This window comes from Oryctolagus cuniculus, chromosome 18, assembly GCF_964237555.1.
Source record: "Oryctolagus cuniculus chromosome 18, mOryCun1.1, whole genome shotgun sequence".
Lineage (NCBI taxonomy): Eukaryota > Metazoa > Chordata > Mammalia > Lagomorpha > Leporidae > Oryctolagus > Oryctolagus cuniculus.
In genome coordinates this window covers 21,395,649-21,414,231 of record NC_091449.1, presented here as the reverse complement: position 1 = coordinate 21,414,231, position 18,583 = coordinate 21,395,649, and the positions used below count along the sequence as shown (strand labels likewise).

The following is an 18,583-nucleotide window of genomic DNA, read 5'->3' as shown; positions in this document are numbered from 1 at the left end:
AGGGAAGGCCGAAGATCCCGAAGTGGTACCCAGCAGGTGTCCAGAGCAGGGTGGAGATGCTGGACCGAAGGGGTGCAGAGGCCCTGCCAGACGGCTTTCCACACACGTGGCCCTGCTGCCCACTCCCCGCAGTAGTGTGTGAGTCCCAGGTCGCTGCACGTCCTTGCTGATACCAGTGTTTAATTTTAACCACTCCCCTGTATGTGCAGGGCTATCTCATTCTGACTTTAATTTGCATCTTCCTGATGCTTAAGGGGATTGAGCGCCTGCTCAGGAGTTCATCAGCCACTGAGCATCTTCTCGTGGGAAGCACCGATTTAGCTGTTTTTCCTATCGATTTGATGCATAATTTTAAGATCCAACTCATGTGTTTTGATACAAGCCCTTCAACAGATGAACGTAGTGGGATGCCTTTTCTCACATGTGGCTGACTCTTCCCTCCCCTAATCATATCTTTCGAAGAACAGAAGTTTCTTTAAAAAAAAAAAAGATTTATTTATTTATGTGAAAGTCAGAGTTACATAGAGAGAAGGAGAGGCAGAGAGAGAGAGAGAGAGAGAGAGAGAGAGAGAGAGATGTCTTCCATCCGCTGGTTCACTCCCCAGTTGGTGGCAATGGCCGGAGCTGCACCCATCCAAAGCCAGGACACAGGCCCCTGCGTCCCCATGGGGGACCTGGAAAAAGTTTCTGGCTCCTGGTTTCAGATCAGCCCAGCTCTGGCCATTGTGGCCATTTAGCGAATGAATCAGCGGATGGAAGACCTTTCTCTCTGTCTCTCCCTCCCTCTGTCTGTAACTCTGCCTCTCAAACAAATAAATAAAGGAATCTTTAAAAAAAATGAAGAGTTTTTTTCTTTATTTTTTGACAGGTAGAGTTACAGACAGTGAAAGAGAGAGACAGAGAGAAAGGTCTTCCTTCCATTGGTTCACTCCCCAAATGGCTGCTACGGCCGGTGCTGCAACAATCTGAAGCCAGGAGCCAGGTGCTTCCTCCTGGTCTCCCATGCGGATACAGGGGCCCAAGCACTTGGGCCATCCTCCACTGCCCTCCTGGGCCACAGCAGAGAGCTGAGCTGGAAGGGGAGCAGCCGGGACTAACTAGAACCCGGCACCCATATGGGATGCCGGCGCTGCAAGGCAGAGGATTAACCAAATGAGCCACGGCGCTGGCAAAAAAAAAAAAAGAAGAAGAAGAAGAAGAAGAAGAAGAAGAAGAAGAAGAAGAAGAAGAAGAAGAAGAAGAAGAAGAGTTTTGTTTGTTTTGTTTGTTCCGGCATGGATACTCGATTGCTCCACAACCGTTCCCTGAAAAGTCTGTCCTGTGGCCCCTGATCTGCAATGCCAGCTCTGTGATCACAAGCAAGATGAGTCCGGTTCTGCATTTTGTTTCTTCCACAGCAAATGTGCTTATCCTCACCCCAATACCACACCGTCTTCCTTACATAGTGTAAGTCCTCCAACCTGGTTCTCTTTCATGTACATTTTAGAATCAGTTTGTCAAGTTTCACACCTCCTCCCACCCCCCACCCCAACCCCCCAAAAAAAAGCCAAACAACAGAATCCTATGGTACATTTGTGGAGATTGTATTGGATCAATTCTGTAGATCAACTTAGAGGAAATCAATATTTTAAATTCCAGCCCATGAACTCAGTATATCCCTCCAGTAATGCCTCTAACAATTTCTCTCAGTGATATTTGGCAGTGTTCAGTGTAGAAATTATCCATATAATTTGCAAGATTTAAGCGTAGGGATTTGATTTGTATGCTAGTATGAATTTTGTTTCCTGTTTCAGGTACGTAGAAGTACAATTGGTTTCTGTATATGAACTTTTATCCAGCGGCTTGGCTAAGTGACCTTGACCTTATCTGTAATTTTATGTCCTGTGTGCACTACCATGCCAGGCCTGAATGACAGCTGTATGTCTGCCATCCCCAGCTTCAGCCCCTTTTACTTCTTTTTCTTGCCTTATCACACTGGCGAGGAACTCGCTGCAATGTCGTATTCGATTGACCAGTGGTCAGTCTCCTGTTTCATTTACAGTCTCATTCAGTATTCCAGCATGGGGCCTGCTGTTAGCCGTGAGCTTGGCTTTCTGTTGCTCTTGGTTGGCTACTTGGGGGTTCAGTTCTAGGTAGATACCTTTATCAGATTAAAGACATGCTCTGCAGTTTGCCTGCTCATTTAAACAACCTGAGTTTCTGCATCTGTTGAGGAGGTTCCACACCTCTCCTTCCCCTCACCCCCCACCGCCTTGTTCCCGTGAGGACTCACACCGATGGATCTGGGATTGGTAAAGCAAGCTTGCTGACCTTGTGTTTCCCCTTGGAGTTCGCAAGTTCTAGTTCAATTCACTAAGAGCCTCCTGAGCTGTAGGTCCGGACAGCAGCACACAAAGTGCATGCTGTGCAGAGCCCGCCCCTCAAAGGCAGAGTCCATGTTCCAGGCTCGCGCTTGAAAACCACAGGCCTCTGGCCTGGGAGGCTCAGGCCAGCCCCTGCCCTTGGCAACAGGCCCTGGAGGGCACTCGCTCTGGCTGAGCCCTCACCCAGCGGGCCCTTGTGTCGCAAGAGCAGCCGGGCGCGGTGGGGGGATCAGACCGGAAGGCCGGGGACCCCGCTGGCCCACGCCCCAGCCCGGCTCACTCACGACGATAGGGCGTCTAGGGCGCCCCCCACCAACCCTACCCTGCCAGAGGCTCCTTTAAGAGAATCAGCGGCCTGAACGTGTCTCTGGGGCGGGCTGCAGGGGGCGCCAAGAATGCGGGGCTCCGACGATGCCGCCGCCGCCACGCTAGGGATGCAGCCCGGCGGAGTGGCCTCCCTTCCACATCCCCCTCCGCGTCCACCCAGCCTCCCAGCTCGGCGGCTCCCACCCTCTTGGTCCCCGCCCCGCTCCGCCCCCAGCCCGGGACCCCACCCCAGCTCTCAGGGCCCGCCCTGCGGCCGTCGGAACCCTGGCCAGGCCCCAGCTAGCCCAGAGGCCGCGGTTGGGGGAAGGACCGGGCGCCCGGCGCGGCCTCATCCGCATGCAGGGGACGGCGCGGCGCGACGGCCGCCAGCAAGAGACAAAGGCTGTTCCGCCGCCGGCCGCACCGTGCCAGCGTCGCCCCGCCCGCCGCCCCGGTGGCCTCGACGCAGCCCCTGTGTCTGCTCCGCCGGGCCGCGCAGTCTGGATGGCTTTCCGGAGGTGGCGGCCCCCCTCGGTCCCTTCCAGCGACCACAGACCCCCATCTCCGAGTCTCCCGGGCCCTTCAGGCGGCCTGGCGGGTGGCCAGGCTGGACTGCGCGGGGAGTACGCGGGACCCTCGCGTCCTGGTCCACAGAGCCCCGACTCTGGTCTGAGGCCGGGCGCAGCTCGTCAGCCCCTCCTGGCTAAGGGCTGGGGGCTCAGGGTCTTCCCCCCCGCCCCGACCGTGTGTCCCCAAGCTTTTGGTCACAGGTTCCTGACTCCTCCGAGGGGTTCGGGCCGCGGCCCCCTCCCCTCCTGGAGGCCGCGTCCCACTTCCAGCCCTCACCGCCTGGAGGCCCCCGGGAGACTCCGGAAAGGGTGTGCGTCCGAGCCGCGCCACTAGCTCTGGGATCCTTCCTCGTCGCCGGGCCTCAGCCTGCACCTGTAGAAGGGGGCCCGACACCTGATCGCCGCCCCGCGCCACGCACGCACGTCGGGGCCCTGCGGGGTGGCCGCCGCGTGGCAGCGCTGCACGCGGTGTGCGCCCCGCACGCTATCCCTTCTGGCTTCCTCGCTCTGCCTAAGGGCAGGGACAGCCCCGGCTCTGAGCTCTGCGCCCCCACCTCAGGAGCTCAGGCAACTCGTCCCTTCTCTCTACGAGGAAGTGCTTCCTCGGGCTGCTCCAAGTCCTCGCCTTCCTTTCCAGGCCCGGCCCGGGGGAGGGGGGCGTTCCCTTTAAGGGAGGTGGGGGAGGGGGCTGCGGGCCGGCCCTCCTTCCGTCCCTCGCCGGCCCCCGCCACCCCGGGGCCGGGGGCCCGGGCCCGGGGCCAGCGCATGCGCCCGCCTGTGGGCGCTGTCCCGGCTGCGAGGGCCGTGAGCGCACCGCCCTACGGACGGACGGACAGACGGACGGGGCAGCGCAGGCAGCGGGACAGCGACATGGCCGGCTACATACAGCAGCCGAGCGGGCGCGGGAACCCTGGCCCCGCGCCGTCGCCTTCCCCGGGCCCGGGCCCCGGTCCCGGCGCCTCGGAGCGGGTGGCGCTCAAGAAGGAGATCGGGCTACTGAGCGCCTGCACCATCATCGTCGGTGAGCGGGGCCCGAGGCGGGCGGGCGCACGGCCGCTCCGAGCAGGGGCAACCCCCTCGCCGTGCGTCCCAGCGGGTCTGCCACGGTGGGACCCGGTGTGCCGCCCCGGAGGGCGCACGGGCGAGCACGCGGGGCTGGGGGCTGCCACGGCCCCAGCCGCACCTGAGGGCTTTGCGTGTCGCGCCTGCGACCTCCTGCCTCTGCGGAACGGCCCGGTTTTGACGGGGCAGTTACCCTCCTTCCTTATCCGTGAAATGGAGATGATGGCCGTGGGCCCGCCCTGCGCGCTGGAGACTCGCGGGTTCTGGCCAGACTGAGTCCTTGCTGTGCGCAGGCCTCAGGTGCCCCGCCAGGTGGTGACTCCCTTGGAAAGCAGGAAGTGGATGGAGTGGACAGGTAGGACAGAGAGAAGTAGCTTCAGAGCTGGTGGCCGCTGCAGGTTGGGCAGCAGGCCCCAGGGATGGAGGGACTGCAGAGACCAAACCTGCAGGAATGCCCTCAGCACCCTGGGCGGCCATCCCAGCAGGCCCTGCCTTGGGCTGGCCTTGTGGGCTCCACTTCCCCACCTGTGAGTGGGTCCATGTGCCCTGCCCCACACAGGGACCCATGAGGATGGTGGTGGGATTTTTCTCTTTCTGTCCTCTCTTGAATTCTGACCTCTGGGATAACCCAGACCCAGTGCCTTTGAGCCCCTCCTAGGAGGGACCTGTCTTGTCCCGCTGTGTCCCAGGAGATGTGGGCTGGGGGCGATGAATAACTGGGGCCCTGGCTGTTCTCTCTCAGCACCTGCTGGTCTTCCCATGGTCCCTCCAGAGAGAGCTGCTTGTGGACGCACTGCCCTCCCACCCTTGGAAAGGAAGGAAATTTAGGGGCTCAGCGGGGCAAACTCTGGAAGATCTTCCCCTCCCCCAACTCCTCCTCCACCCCATTAGGAGCTCCTGGGCCCCAGCTGCCCTCTTGCTCTTGGCCATCGCATCCACAGTTGTCCCTGAGCTCAGCCCCTGGACAGGTGGCTCCACTCCCTCACCCCCTGGCCCCTAGACTGGTGTCTCCTAGGAGCTGGTCGCGACTGCGCCTGGGAGCTTCCTGGCCTCGGGTGCCCTTGCCTGAGCGTCTGCTGCTCCTGGGGCTGTGGCCAGGGGACTGGCAGCAGCAGTGCCACGGCCCATACACCCTCCCAGGAAGGGGGAGCTCACACACGCTCGGCGCCAGGCAGGTGCAGGGAAAGTCGGCTCTTCCTGGGCTGCTGCTACCAAGCCGCATCCTCAGTTGTATTCCTACTCAGCTCCTTCCCCACACCCTGCAGAGGCTCCCATGCTCCTGGCTCCCCAGAAGAGGGCCGGGGGGGGGGGGTAGGGGTCGGGGGATGGGGGGGCTTGCTCCACCATCCTCCCACTCCTTCTCCAGCACTGGGTGAGCGTTTCCACTGTGGCCCAGGTCTGCCCTGACTGCTTGTGACTGTTCAGGTACACAGCCTCCCTCCCCCGGCCTCCAGGCTTTGAAGGCTGAGCTACGGTGAAGGGCAGCTTGGCCAGCCCAGGGTGGAAGATCCAGGAATGAACCCTAGTGACCTGCCTCCCCCCTTTCCTAGCCCAGAGCACTCAGTAGTGGTCCTGAGACCTGGGGAGGTGGGGAGCTTTGATGCATACAGCAGGCAGAAGGCCAGGCAGGAGATGCACAAGGCACAGTCAACCTTGGCTGGACGATGGAGGCTGGGCTCTGCCCTGAGCTCCCCACCTCCCTGCCCTGGGCCAACCCACCCGCTCTACCCCACTCCCCTGGGGAGCCTGGTCCAAGTCAGCTGTGCCTGAGATCTCTTGTTTTACCTTTGAACACCTTGAGAACTTCCCATCCTACCGCACAGATGTAACCTTATTAGTTACTAGTTCTGGAACTAGTTACCTAACCTTGGTAGTTATGAGTTGCTGGTTATCTCCGAAGCTTCCAGAGACCCTCTGGGAAGATGCTGTCATTGTCTCCCCTTTATACCCTCCGGGGAATGGGGAAATGTGGGAGGACGGGCCATCGGCAGAAGGGAGACTCCGCCTAAAATGCATGTAGGACAGCAGCTCCTGGACTATAACAGGTGCATCTGGAAGGGACTAGGCCAGGCTGGAGGAGGTAGAGCGGGCAGGGCAGGGCTGGGCAGGACATCATCAAGTCTGCACCTCTCATGCAGGCTGCACACGTGGTCTTCCTGGGTCCTCCTGCCCTCTTGCAAGATGGGAATTTTCAATCCATTTTACAGATGTAGTAACTGAGGTTGGACTTGCAATGATCCTGGGGCATGTGGTGGACTCAGGAGTCCAGTGCCCTCCGGACTGCTCTGAAACCAGGAAAGACTGGGCCAGATTCAGAACCCTTGGTGGGACAAGGTTGGGGATTAAGATGGGGCTCGTGTAACCAGCGTTGGCTGAGTTTGTTACCCCACTATGGATGGGCAGACAAGCAGATGGACAAGGGAGTCCCTCACCTCCAGTGGATACACACAGGGTCTCCTCCTGACTCAGGGACCTCAACCTGCCAAGGGAGGGACCTGTCCAGGTCCAGCAGAGTGGAGGTCACCCCTGGGTCTGCTGGCCAGGCTCTTCGTCCACTTTCTCCCTGTGACAAGTGCCCAGCTCAGGCAAGTGTCTGGGGGCCAGGAGATGGGAAAGCTCAGGGGTCTACCTGGTGAACCTCTGCTCCTCAGGAGCAAATCCCCACTCCACCAGCCTCATCCAGGTTCCTGTGTGTGGTCACCAGGGCTGGAGGTGGCTGGGCTGGACCAGAGAGAATGGACCCCTCCAGAAGCCCAGCCCCTCGTCACCTGCACGCCTTCCCACAGCCCCATCTCCCGGGCCTGAAGCTGCAGCCAGGGTCCCTGGCGTGCTCTGGGACACTGCTGGGGACGGGGGCAGCTCCCACCCCAGGGCTGGGGGCCAACACAGGACGCACTCACTCATCTGTTGACAGTGCCAGGCACTGTTCCAGATGCGAGGCAGACAGGTTCCAGCTCCTCCTGTGGCTGCTGTGTCTGCGTGGGGGTCCCTCAGCCACAGCACAGCCAGCGAGGAGACATCAGTGCTGAGACCTCCCGGACTACTATGCAGGGAGGAGGCGCTGGAGGCTGGGGTGAGGGGCACTTTAGGTGGGAGATGAGTTGGGGAGGAGGGCGGGGTTCCATAGGAATGGACTTTGCCCTTTTTCTCTCTGTGAGGTGGGGTCCAGGAGGGTTTCGGCCAAGGACCGAGGGGCAGATAGGGCTCATCGGAGATGAGAGGGAGCTGGGGCAGGGTGAGAGCAGGAGGGGCCAGCCAGGGGGTTTATTCAAGTGTCCTGGAGGCAGAGCAGAGGATTGGTGGTGACCGGGATGTGGGTGTGGCAGAAGCAGGAGTCCAGAGTGGCATCAGGTCGTGGGAGTGCGGTTTGCCATTGACCTTATGGGGAAGACCAGGACCAGAGCAGGTTCAGGGGTAAGGGGGTCGAAGGTCAGGAGTTGCACTTGCACGTGTTGAGCTGGACATGTCCACTCGTTGGGTGGGTAGCTAGAGAGGCAGGGGTTTGGTTCACTGCAGCGGCCGGAACTAGGGGCGGGAGTGTGGGCGCCGCTGGCGGAAGTCAGGAAGCGTGAGTGGTGAATGAGAAGGGAGAGGGCCCAGGACTGAGCCCCACCAAGGGATGAGTGTCAAACATCAGGTAAGACAAGAAAGGGACAAGAAAAGCAACCTGCTGGGGAGCTGCCCGCGAGGCGGGAGGGAGAGGAGGAGGAGGCCGAGTGTCAGCTTGCTCGACACACTGGGGCATCAAGGACAGTCTCAACTGTCAGATGTGGCACGGGAGGAGTCGTTGTCGGGGACCATGGCCAGACTCGACCTGGAGCTCGGGCCAGGGCTGGGCCTGCTGAGCCGGGCAGAGAGGGCTGTGCATCTGCTCACCACCTCTCCAACCGGAAGTGGGTGAGGCTGGAGGCGTGCATTTCCAATGGGCGATTCCAGGCACTTCCTGGGCTTCTGTCAAGACTTCAGTGGAGGCCTCCCAGAGGAACGTGACACACGCTGACCCTAAGGACACACACGTGCTGGGTGCAGGCTTCACCCAGTTCCCTCACTGGCCTCCGCCTGCTGACTCCAGGGCACTGGGATCCCGTAGTCCTCAGTTCCTCAGAAGAAGCACTGGGTGGTCCAGGGTGGATGACCGCTGTGAGATCCATCTGCATTGCCCATGGCCTCTGGTGTATCAGCCACGGTCAAGAGCACGCCAGCAAGCCCGCATCAAATACAAGAGGCCCCTCCTGGCCATACCCGAGTATCAGGGGGATGGTACAGGGCAAGGAGAAGAGGCCAAGGCAGTCAGGGCGGAGGCCAGTGAGGGAACTGGGGAGATGCCGGCCACGGTGGGGGCCCGGGCCCTGCCAAAGTCAGGGTCAGAGCAGCCCTCTGCTGCCCCCTTGCCCTGTGGCACCCATCCAGCAGACAGGGAAACTGAGAGCCAGAAGGGCAGCTTTGGCCTGAGGTCACACGGCTAGCCTGTGCATTTAGGGATGAGGGCAGTGCCAGCATCCTGGCCAGGCAGGACCTCCAAGCCCCCTCCCCAAATCAGACCATGCATTTCCCCACCACCACCCCTGCCACACACACACACACCACAGGCAGGTGGCTCATTCTGCCGACTCGACCTCCATGGTCTACCCTGTGACCTCCGCGGTCTGCCACTGCCTCTCAGAAATAGGTCAGCGTGCCCTGTAGCAGCCGCGGGGAACAATGGCCCTTTCTTCATTCCTCCAAGGAGCCGGGTAAGCCCCATCAGGCCAAACATCTTAATGTGATAAAAAACCACCCAGCGAAGGCTCAGAAAGAGGGGTGGAGGAGGAGGAGGCCTGGTTGGGGGGGAGGGGGGCTCACACCTCGCCTACCTGCCCAGGAGCTCTGGCCCTGCTCAGGACTTGAAAAGACCATAGTGCAGCTGTCCCATTGGGTGGATGGGAACATGGAGGCCGCAGGACCTGCATGCCTGCACTCCACAGTCTCTCTTGAGCCCTTCGAGCCTTGGAGGCCCTCGTCCCTGTCCTCAGCATCCTCCCTCCTCCACCTCCTCTGCTGTCACTCAGCCAAGCCCTTGGCCAAGTCCCAGCCAACCCCGCGTGGTGCTGAGAGCAGCCAGGGGATCCCCAGGCACAAACCTGGGGCAGATGCTGGAGGCAGCCCAGTTCCAGAGGGAGGACCCCAGAGACGCCTGCTGCCACGTGGCACTGGGACCTGAGACCACGTGTCCTAAACAACAGCAGCGCCACTCTCCCCCCTAGAGCCTAGCATACGGGCCGTCAGCCTTGGGCACTGCTCTGGTGACATGTCCCTACCAGACCCCAAGTGCAGAAGGGGTGACAGGTGTGGCTTCTCTGCGGCCAGCTACAGCCATGAGGCTCCTCCAGGCTGCATTGTGTCAAGCGATGGGGTCTCTGCAGGTAGCTCGGGGCCCCGGGTGCTCCCGGCTCATGCATACCCAGGCCCTTCCAAGGCCACCCAGCCCCCTGCTGGCTTCCAACCTCACTGGCTTTTGGCCAATCCCTCTCCGCCAGGTCCTGAGAACAGAGGCATTGCTGCCGGGTGGCACAAATTCAAAGGCTCTTCAGAAACTCCACAGCCCACCCAGGGCCCCCTGCCCCTCAGCCAGGCAGGTGCAGGAGTGGCTCCCCTCCCCCAGGAGGCAGACAGAGGGCACAGCCCAGCTCTGCAGCTTGGAGCCCAGGAATTATGTCGTCCTTATCTGGATGTATTTAGGGCTCCTGGGATGTGACCAGAAAATCAAGTGGGGCATCGTGGCCGTCCAGACTGAAAATCTGTGTCGGCCAGGGGCGGGGGCTGGGGGCAGCACCATGGACAAGGAGTGAATGCAGATTGGTGGCCATGGCTGTGTCCTCGTCCAGCCCCGCCTGTGGGCCTGGCAGGTGGAGTAGGCAGGCTCTGTCCTGATGGACTTGTGTCCCCCACCACGGTCTCAGGGCCCTATTGGGGCAGCAGGAGGGGCCATCCTTACAGAGGGGCTTAGCCCCGGATCCCACAGGTGTTGCCTGGTGTGTCCACATGGTCTGTGGCTACAAGGGGTGTCTCCTCCTGGCCTTAGCGCAGACCTCCCTTGCGACCACTCAATTCGATGGTGAGACCTGTGCTCTCCTCCTCTGCCCACACTGCCCAGGGAGCTCAGGTCCAACTCCTGCTGGGCGCCGCGCTGCAGCGTGCAGCTGGGCCTTGGGAACACTCCCCACTGTTCCAGAAAGCAATGGGGAGGGCCCTGCCTCACAGACAAGGAGCGCACACCACGGTCCCTCCCATCGAGGCCTTCATGCCACTTATGCATCCCTGAGTGTTAGCCACGGAACCCACGGTGCCAGGTCACTGAGGGCAAGGCAGTGGCCTCTGGAGGGGGAGGGCACCGACCTCGCCCAGTTATGCACGGAAAGAGGGAAAGCACACGTCGGGGGCAGCTGAGGGTGCGCCAAGGACTTCACATCGGCTCCCACTGAGCCCTCCCAACAGTCCCGATAGACAGACTTAGTGAGCTGAGCAGGAAGCACCAGCTGGGGTTTCCCCCTGTGCAATCAGGGGTGGTCCCAAGGGGAGTGGCCAACCGTGTCTGCTGCTGATGTGACATGGGTAAACCAGATGGCTGCTGGCAGCACCAGTCCCTCTCTGCATCCCACCAGCCCTTGGCCAGGACCTGAAATTTTTAAGAGTTATGTATTTGAAAGACAGAGAGAGGTTCCCCAATCTACTCGTTCTCTCCCTCAAATGCTAGCAACAGCCAGGGCTAGACCAGGCTCAAACCAGGCACCAGGGACTCCATCCAAGTGGTGGCAAGAACCCAAGTACTCTGGGCCATGTTCTGCTGCCTTCCAGATGTATAAGCAGGAAGCTGAATCGGAAATGGAGCAGCTGGGACTCGAACCAGCACTCTGATGTGGAATGCAGGCGTCCAAAGTGGCTGCCCAACCTGCTTGAAATGTTTTAGTGGCACTAGGAGACAGGGTCTCTTTAGCCCGTGTCCTCAAACCCGGTTCTTGGTCAGAGCCTGGGAGCAGGGCAGAGAGAGAGAGGATGCAGAAATCAAGTACAGAGGGGACTGTGTGGTGGGACGAGGAAGGCGCCACCTGCTATCTCCCCGTCAGCAGGAAGCTGGGTCGGAAGCAGAGTAGCCGGGATTCAAACCGGCACTCTGATATAGGGGTGCCTCAGCCCACATGCCACTGCTTCTCCCTGAGCCACTTCAAGAGGTTTGCCTTTGGCCAACAGGAAGATGGTCAAGACCTTGCTTTAGGAGCTGGTAGGTTGGAGACGGGGCGGGGCCTGGGCCAGAGGCAAGGGCCTGAGCGTGGGCCATGTGGGGACACACAGGAGCGGCCACCCTCTGCTGATGCCACCTCTCTGGGGCCAAAAGGAGGCAGAGGAACTCAGCACCCATCTCTGGCACAGGAGCCTGGCTGAGCAAGGTGCCACCAACTGGCAGATGCTGAGCGCAGAAGGGGTCCCGCTGGGTGGGAGGGGCCGTGGCTCCCCTCTCCTTCTGGGAGTGCCTTCCAGAGCCCCTGAGAGAAGGCTGGGCCGAGGCAGGGGACCTGCCTGACACTCCCATCTCCCCTCCCCCGCAGGCAACATCATCGGCTCGGGCATCTTCATCTCACCCAAGGGTGTTCTGGAACATTCGGGCTCCGTGGGCCTGGCCCTCTTCGTCTGGGTCCTGGGCGGGGGCGTGACGGCTCTGGGCTCCCTGTGCTACGCAGAGCTGGGAGTGGCCATCCCCAAGTCCGGCGGGGACTATGCTTACGTCACAGAGATCTTCGGGGGCCTGGCTGGGTGAGTGTGGGGGGTTCCCGGGGGCAGGGAACACCCCTGTGGTGTGGGCCTTGGTCTCCTCTTCTGCTTTGCTCATCCCGAGCAGGTGATGGGGGTAGATGCAGAGAAGGGAGTGGGGGTGTCGGCAGTTTTCATCTTCCCCACCGGCGTGGTGTCTGCTGGCAACTCCCGCTGGTCTGTGACCCACTGTGCCTCCCTTTAAGAAGCAGTTCTGTCTACACCGATCCCCACCCCATGCTGATGGAGGAGGGGCAGGCTCTCAGGGTCTGAAACTGCCTGCCAGTGCTCACCTCCAGGCTGGGAGGGGCCTTGATATTCTTGTCCCCACAAGGAGTCCCCTTTAACGCTCTCTGTGGCCTTCCTGTTTCCCAGGGAACTCTGCCCAGCATCTCCTGAGAGCTGAGGGCAGGGGATCTGTCCCCAGCCCCCTGCTGCTGGCAGAGCAACAAGGAAACAGCCCCACCCATGCCTGACCGCACGGGACCAAGAGTGAGGGTTATAGGAGGCAGGGGCACACAGCAAAGAGAGCATGGCGCCCACCATCCAGGGAAGACTCCCAGGAGAAGCTATGTCCCCCACCCTGCTGGCCAGTGAGGAGGGCATCCCAAGGGCTAGGGGGTACTTGCAGAGGGCACCAGTGTGGCCAGAGGTGAGGTCAGGTTCATGTTCAGTGCCCTGGAGGGTTTGGAGAGATTACAGCTGTTGCAATGTCCAGTCCTGCGAGGGCCTCAGAGGTACAGGTGGATCCACGACCATCAGCCCGATTCCAGATGGGGCATGGGGGAGGGGGTGCCCCTGTGGCGATGCCCGCTTTCCCATTTAGGAGGATCCTTAGTTGGTGGCCCCTGGGATGGGCAGGGGGACATTTCACACTTCCAAGGAGCTGCTCAGTCTGGTCTTAGGTGGAGGGACTGTAGCTCAGAGGAGAAGTTCAGTTCCAAAGGTGGTGAGCCAGGGGCCCGTAGCTGGGCAGCTGTGTATGGAGCTCTGGTCTGGCATGCACGCCGCATGGTCTGTACTTAGTAGGTGGTCTCCAAGGCTGGGGTCTGGAATGGGGCACAGGACATGTGCTATGGGCCAGGAGAGAACACATGGGGAGAAGGCGGGTGGGAGAAGAGGGTCCAGGGCCCTACCCCATGGGCAGCTACACCTAGCATGGGGGGCTGGGCAGAGGGTCACCCAGGAGGGGTGCCAGCGAGCTACAGTGTCCCAGCAGCCAGGCGGAGGGCACGCAAAGAAGGGGCAGGCTGTGGACCAACAAGAGCCCAATAAAGTTGGGGACCCAGAGGTGGCTGCTGTGCCTGATAAGGCTGTCCCCACCCACGAGGGCAGGCCAGGAGCTAGGACCCCCCCGCCCCCCCGCCCAGCCCTAGGGTGGACCTTCCCTTGGGTACAGATGGAGCTCCTGGGAACAGCAGGGCAGGCCTCAGAGCCAGGAGCACAGGTGCCCTGCAGAGGGGAGGCGCAGACAGAAGGGGCATAAATCACTCCCCATGCTTGGCCACGGCCCTTCTCTGCAGGGTCCAGTCTCTGCAGGCCACGGGGCTCCCTCCAGGGGGCCACTGCTCAGAATCAACCATCTTCAGCCATCTCAGCTCTTAAGAGCCATGGCTGAGCTGGGATGGGAAGTCAGGCCCGGGCCCAGCCCTCCCTGGCTCAGGAGACAGCTGGGGTACCAGGGGGGCTAAGTGGCCCTTAGAAAGATGTTTGGTCCCTGCCTCCTTGCCTGCACCTGTCCAAGGTGAGCCTTGCCTTCCTGGCCCAGAGCCGGCCTCGGGCACTTTTGCCAGCCACGTGGGTGCCGGGCACACGCACGTGGGTGAGGGTGCCTGTGCCACTCTGGTCCTCGCTCGTTGCAGCTTCCTGCTGCTCTGGAGTGCCGTCCTCATCATGTACCCCACCAGCCTGGCTGTCATCTCCATGACCTTCTCCAACTACGTGCTGCAGCCCGTGTTCCCCAACTGTATTCCTCCCGCCGCCGCCTCCCGCGTGCTCTCCATGGCCTGCCTGAGTGAGTGCCCTGGCCCCGCTCCCTTCCCTGGGTGGGCGAGGCATCGCCCAGCTGCTAGCCCCAAGCAGCGTCAGCCTCAGCGGCTGCAGCAGATGTGAGTGTGGCCCACACGAGGGTCTTGGCCTCAGCGCCTGCCCCCGCCTTTCCTCACAGTGCTCCTGACTTGGGTGAACAGCTCCAGTGTGCGCTGGGCCACGCGTATCCAGGATGTGTTCACGGGCGGGAAGCTGCTGGCCTTGTCCCTCATCATTGGTGTGGGCTTTGTCCAGATCTCCCAAGGTAGGGCTGGATGGAGTGCAGGTAGGGCGGCGGGGGGCGGGGGTTAGTGCTGACCGCAGGCTCCCGGACCTCCCCTCCAGGGCACTTTGAGGAGCTGCGGCCCAGCAACGCCTTTGCCTTCTGGATGACGCCCTCGGTGGGCCACCTGGCCCTGGCCTTCCTCCAGGGCTCCTTTGCTTTCAGTGGCTGGAACTTCCTCAACTATGTCACGGAGGAGCTGGTGGACCCTCGGAAGTGAGTGCGGCGGGGGCGGGGGGGGGGGGCGGCCAGCGGGAGAGGCAGCCTGTCCACACATCTGTGTGGGCATCCACACCTATGTCCTACTTGGGAAAGAATGCTGGATGCCTGCCTTCTTAAAAAAAAAAAAAAAAAAAAAAAGATTCATTTAAATTATTTGAAAGAGTTACAGAGAGAGGGAGAGAGATTGTCTGCTGGTTCACTGCCCAAATGGCCTCAAGGGCCAGAGCTGAGCTGATCTGAAGCCAGGAGCTTCCTCCAGGTCTCCCATGTGAGTGCAGGGGCCCAAGCATTTGGACCATCCTCTGCTGCATTCCCAGGTGCGTTAGAGGGAGCTGGATCAGAATGGAGCAGCTGGGACTGGAACAGGTGCCCATGTGGGATGCTGGCCGAGGCTTTAACCCACTGCACCACAGCACCAGCTGCAGGGACACCTGCCTTCTTCCTGCCTTCTTTTTTTTTTTAAGATTTATTTATTTAATTGAAAGCCAGAGTTACACAGAGAGAAAAAGGAGAGGCAGAGAGAGAGAGGTCTTCCATCTGCTGGTTCACTCCCAAATTGGCTCCAACAGCCAGAGCTGAACTGATCCAAAGCCAGAAGCCAGGAGCTTCTTCTGGGTCTCTCATGTGGGTACAGGGTCCAAGGACTTGGGCCATCTTCCACTGCTATCCCAGGCCATAGCAGAGAGCTGGATTGGAAGAAGAGGTGCCGGGACTCGAACTGGTGTCCATATGGGATGCCAGTACTGCAGGCAGCGGCTTTACCAGCTATGTCACAGCACTGGCCCAGGGATGCCTGCCTTCTAACCAGGCCCATTCCGTGTGGCTGTGGCCACATCACGGCTCCTGCCCAGGGCCTCGGGAAGACTGGGCATCATTGTCCTGCTGTACCCAGAGCCAGCGATTGGCATTTGGCTCCAGATCATACGTGTGCACACAGCGTGGTCCCTACACAGAAGCCAATGACTGTGGACAGGGGGTGGATTTGGCTGGGCAAGCGGGCACTGCTGGGGAGTCGGTGACCAGCAAACTGTCCTCTCTTGATGTGCAGACACTGGGTGCCCCCTCGGGGTACAGTGCGGCCCTGTCCTCCACCTGTGCCCAGGCTGAGGGTGGGAAAAGGCAGGCAGCACTGTCCCCGTGAGAGTGCTGCCCCATTTCTGGCCCTGCTGCTCCCAGGAGACTCGGGCAATGGAGATCCAGCGCTGCCTTTGTCACATCCTCTGCCCCTGCCCTGGGCCCTGTCCCCCGACCCCAGGGGCTGAGGCTGATGGCCGATTCCACCGCTCCCCTCCCAGGAACCTACCTCGTGCCATCTTCATCTCCATCCCGCTGGTGACCTTCGTGTACACGTTCACCAATGTGGCCTACTTCACCGCCATGTCCCCCCAGGAGCTGCTGGCCTCCAACGCAGTGGCCGTGGTGAGTAGGGGTGGGGGAGCCTGCCCCGATGCTCCGGCCCAGTTCCCTGCCTGGCCCCTCCCCAGCCTCATACAAGGCCTCTCTTCCGTGCGCACTCAGACCTTCGGGGAGAAGCTGCTGGGCTACTTTTCGTGGGTCATGCCTGTCTCCGTGGCACTTTCCACTTTTGGAGGGATCAATGGCTACCTGTTCACCTCCTCCAGGTGACCGGGCTGGGGAGTGGGTGGCCAGGGTGCAGCAAGGCAGGTGCCCGGGGGGACCTGCAGGAGGAGGGACGCTGGACCTGCTGATCCCAACTCTGAGGAGAAGAAAGCAAGAAGGAGGCAGGCTAGATGATGGGAGGGACTGCTCAGTGAGCCAGAAGCAGGTCAGAGGGGACAGCCTGCGGGACAGCAGGTCCAAAGCGGAGGTCTGTGATTGGGTGGGAGCCCCCAGGGCTGGGCTCACGGCCCCTGCCCACCTGTGTCCCGTCTGCAGGCTGTGCTTCTCCGGAGCCCGGGAGGGGCACCTGCCTAGCCTGCTGGCCATGATCCACGTCAGACGCTGCACCCCCATCCCCGCCCTCCTGGTCTGTGTAAGTTGAGGGTCCCTGGCCAGGGAGACAGAGAGCCAGGGTCACCCAGCCACGTGGGACTTTCTGGCATGTGCTGCTGGGCCATGGCAGGGAGCCCACGGTGGGGGGAGGGGAGGAGGGGCCTGAGCTCATGCAACCCACCAAGGCCTGAGCGGGCAGGCCCAGGGTAGCCAGCAGGGATGATGGGGTGGAGTGGCATAGGCGGGAGGCCGGCTGTCAGCACCAGGTCCTCTCCCAGTGTGGGGCCACGGCGGTCATCATGCTCGTGGGAGACACATACACGCTCATCAACTACGTGTCCTTCATCAACTACCTCTGCTACGGCGTCACCATCCTGGGCCTGCTCGTGCTGCGCTGGAGGCGGCCGGCCCTCCACAGGCCCATCAAGGTGAGGGCACAGGGACAGGTGACGACAGCCGCAGGGGTTCCAGCGGTGGTGGAGGGCCGGGGCTGGCCCAGGGCTTTGCGTGCACTCGTATGTAAGCAGGTTTGCACCCCAAGGAAGGTGGATTGAGGAAAATGAGTTCAGAGAGCCTCCCCAAGGTCACACAGGTGGCCAGTGACAGAGCTGGGCTGCCAGGAGCCCACACCAAAACCAGGAACCAAGCCAAAGGAAGAGCCCCTCTTTCTCCACCCCATTTTGCACGTGAATCCTTAGGTGGAGCAATACTCAGGGCCTCGAAGTATCTGGCCTCCAGCTGCCAAGTGCAAGCCACAGTGTGCACACAGCCACAACGCAAGCTCAGGGCCACCGGGACTTTGACAAAACCTCACTGATCTGGTTGCTGGTCAACCCAGGGCCCTGGGAGGTGGGGCAGGGAAGCAGTGGGTCCTGCACCATCCCTGCTCCCATTCGCTGCCCACCAGGTGAGCCTGCTGGTCCCCGTGGCCTACTTGGTCTTCTGGGCGTTCCTGCTGGTCTTCAGCTTCATCTCAGAGCCCATGGTGTGTGGGGTTGGCGTCATCATCATCCTCACGGGGGTGCCCATTTTCTTCCTGGGCGTGTTCTGGAGAAGCAAACCAAAGTGTGTGCACAGACTCACGGGTGAGCAGGACAGCCTGGACACGGGCCCTCTAAGCAGCTCAGCCCGAGGGGCAGGGGTGCCGCTGTGGGGTAACGCAGGGCCCATGTCACCCCAGGAGGTGGACCCAAGTACACAAAACCCACCTGCAGAGGAAACAGCTCCCTGGAGGGGAGGGGTCTGGCGGTGGGGTTGGGGAGGTTGCCCATGTCCCGAGGCCCATCTGTCTCTCCATCCGTCTGTCCTCAGAGTCCATTACACGCTGGGGCCAGGAGCTGTGTTTCGTGGTGTACCCCCAGGATTCCCCTGAGGAGGAGGAGAACGGGCCCTACCAGCCCTGCACCCTGCCCGCCGCGGACAAGCCCTTCAAGACGCAATGAGACGTTTGTAGAGACTGAACCTTTCTGTTTACATGTTCTTTATTGAGGAGGTGTTTTTGCAAAAACTTTTTTTTTTTCTGGAAAAAAAAAAACCAATCCGCCTCTTAGAGGCCCGTCGTGAGGAAGCCCTAGCGATGCGCCTGGGGTTCCCTGTCTTAGCACTGCCCTGCTAGATTTCCTGAAAGGGCCCACAAATAAACAGGGCTGGTGGTTTGCTTGCTTGTGCTTGGCGGAGTCCCTGGTGGGCTTGGCAGGGGCCGGCGGGGGCGTGCCTCGGTGGGAGGTGCCGAGGCAGAGGCTCCTCCAGGGGCTTTGCTGTTCGACCCAAGGGCTCCCCCCAGCCCCGCACCCCAGGCTGGAGCCACCCTGTCCCCAAAGGACCACCGAGGATGGGCAAGCTGCTCCGTCTGCCCCTCCCCCAGGGACCCCCGGCCATCATCGTCTTTCTTCCCATCCATCCCCACCAGAGTGAGTCAGGACATCAGAGCCCGCAGCCTGCCCCTGGGTTTACAGATAGGGAAACTGAGGCCCTGAGAGAGGGTGGGGTGGATCCGGCCACTCTGTTGGTGC

The 18,583-nt window shown here is 61.0% G+C and overlaps 1 protein-coding gene across 1 annotated transcript; it reads left to right on the top strand.

Moving 5' to 3' along the window:
* Window positions 1-3,990: 3,990 nt before the first annotated feature.
* On the top strand, window positions 3,991-18,228 carry SLC7A10 (solute carrier family 7 member 10). The gene is made up of 11 exons (XM_051846719.2): window positions 3,991-4,259; window positions 11,884-12,088; window positions 13,948-14,099; window positions 14,253-14,378; window positions 14,459-14,612; window positions 15,914-16,037; window positions 16,137-16,240; window positions 16,515-16,611; window positions 16,850-16,999; window positions 17,479-17,656; window positions 17,883-18,228. Exons 1-11 carry the CDS (start codon window positions 4,004-4,006, stop codon window positions 18,011-18,013), a joined length of 1,677 nt encoding a protein of 558 aa, XP_051702679.1. The 5' UTR covers window positions 3,991-4,003; the 3' UTR covers window positions 18,014-18,228.
* Window positions 18,229-18,583: the final 355 nt, after the last annotated feature.

Excerpts from the sequence above, each read along its gene's own strand:
- SLC7A10 (XM_051846719.2), top strand. The coding sequence starts at position 4,004 with ATGCGCCCGCCTGTGGGCGCTGTCCCGGCTGCGAGGGCCGTGAGCGCA. Across the intron at positions 4,260-11,883 it reads CGCCTGCACCATCATCGTCG|GCAACATCATCGGCTCGGGC; the intron begins GTGAGCGGGGCC and ends CCTCCCCCGCAG. Across the intron at positions 16,241-16,514 it reads TACCTGTTCACCTCCTCCAG|GCTGTGCTTCTCCGGAGCCC; the intron begins GTGACCGGGCTG and ends TCCCGTCTGCAG.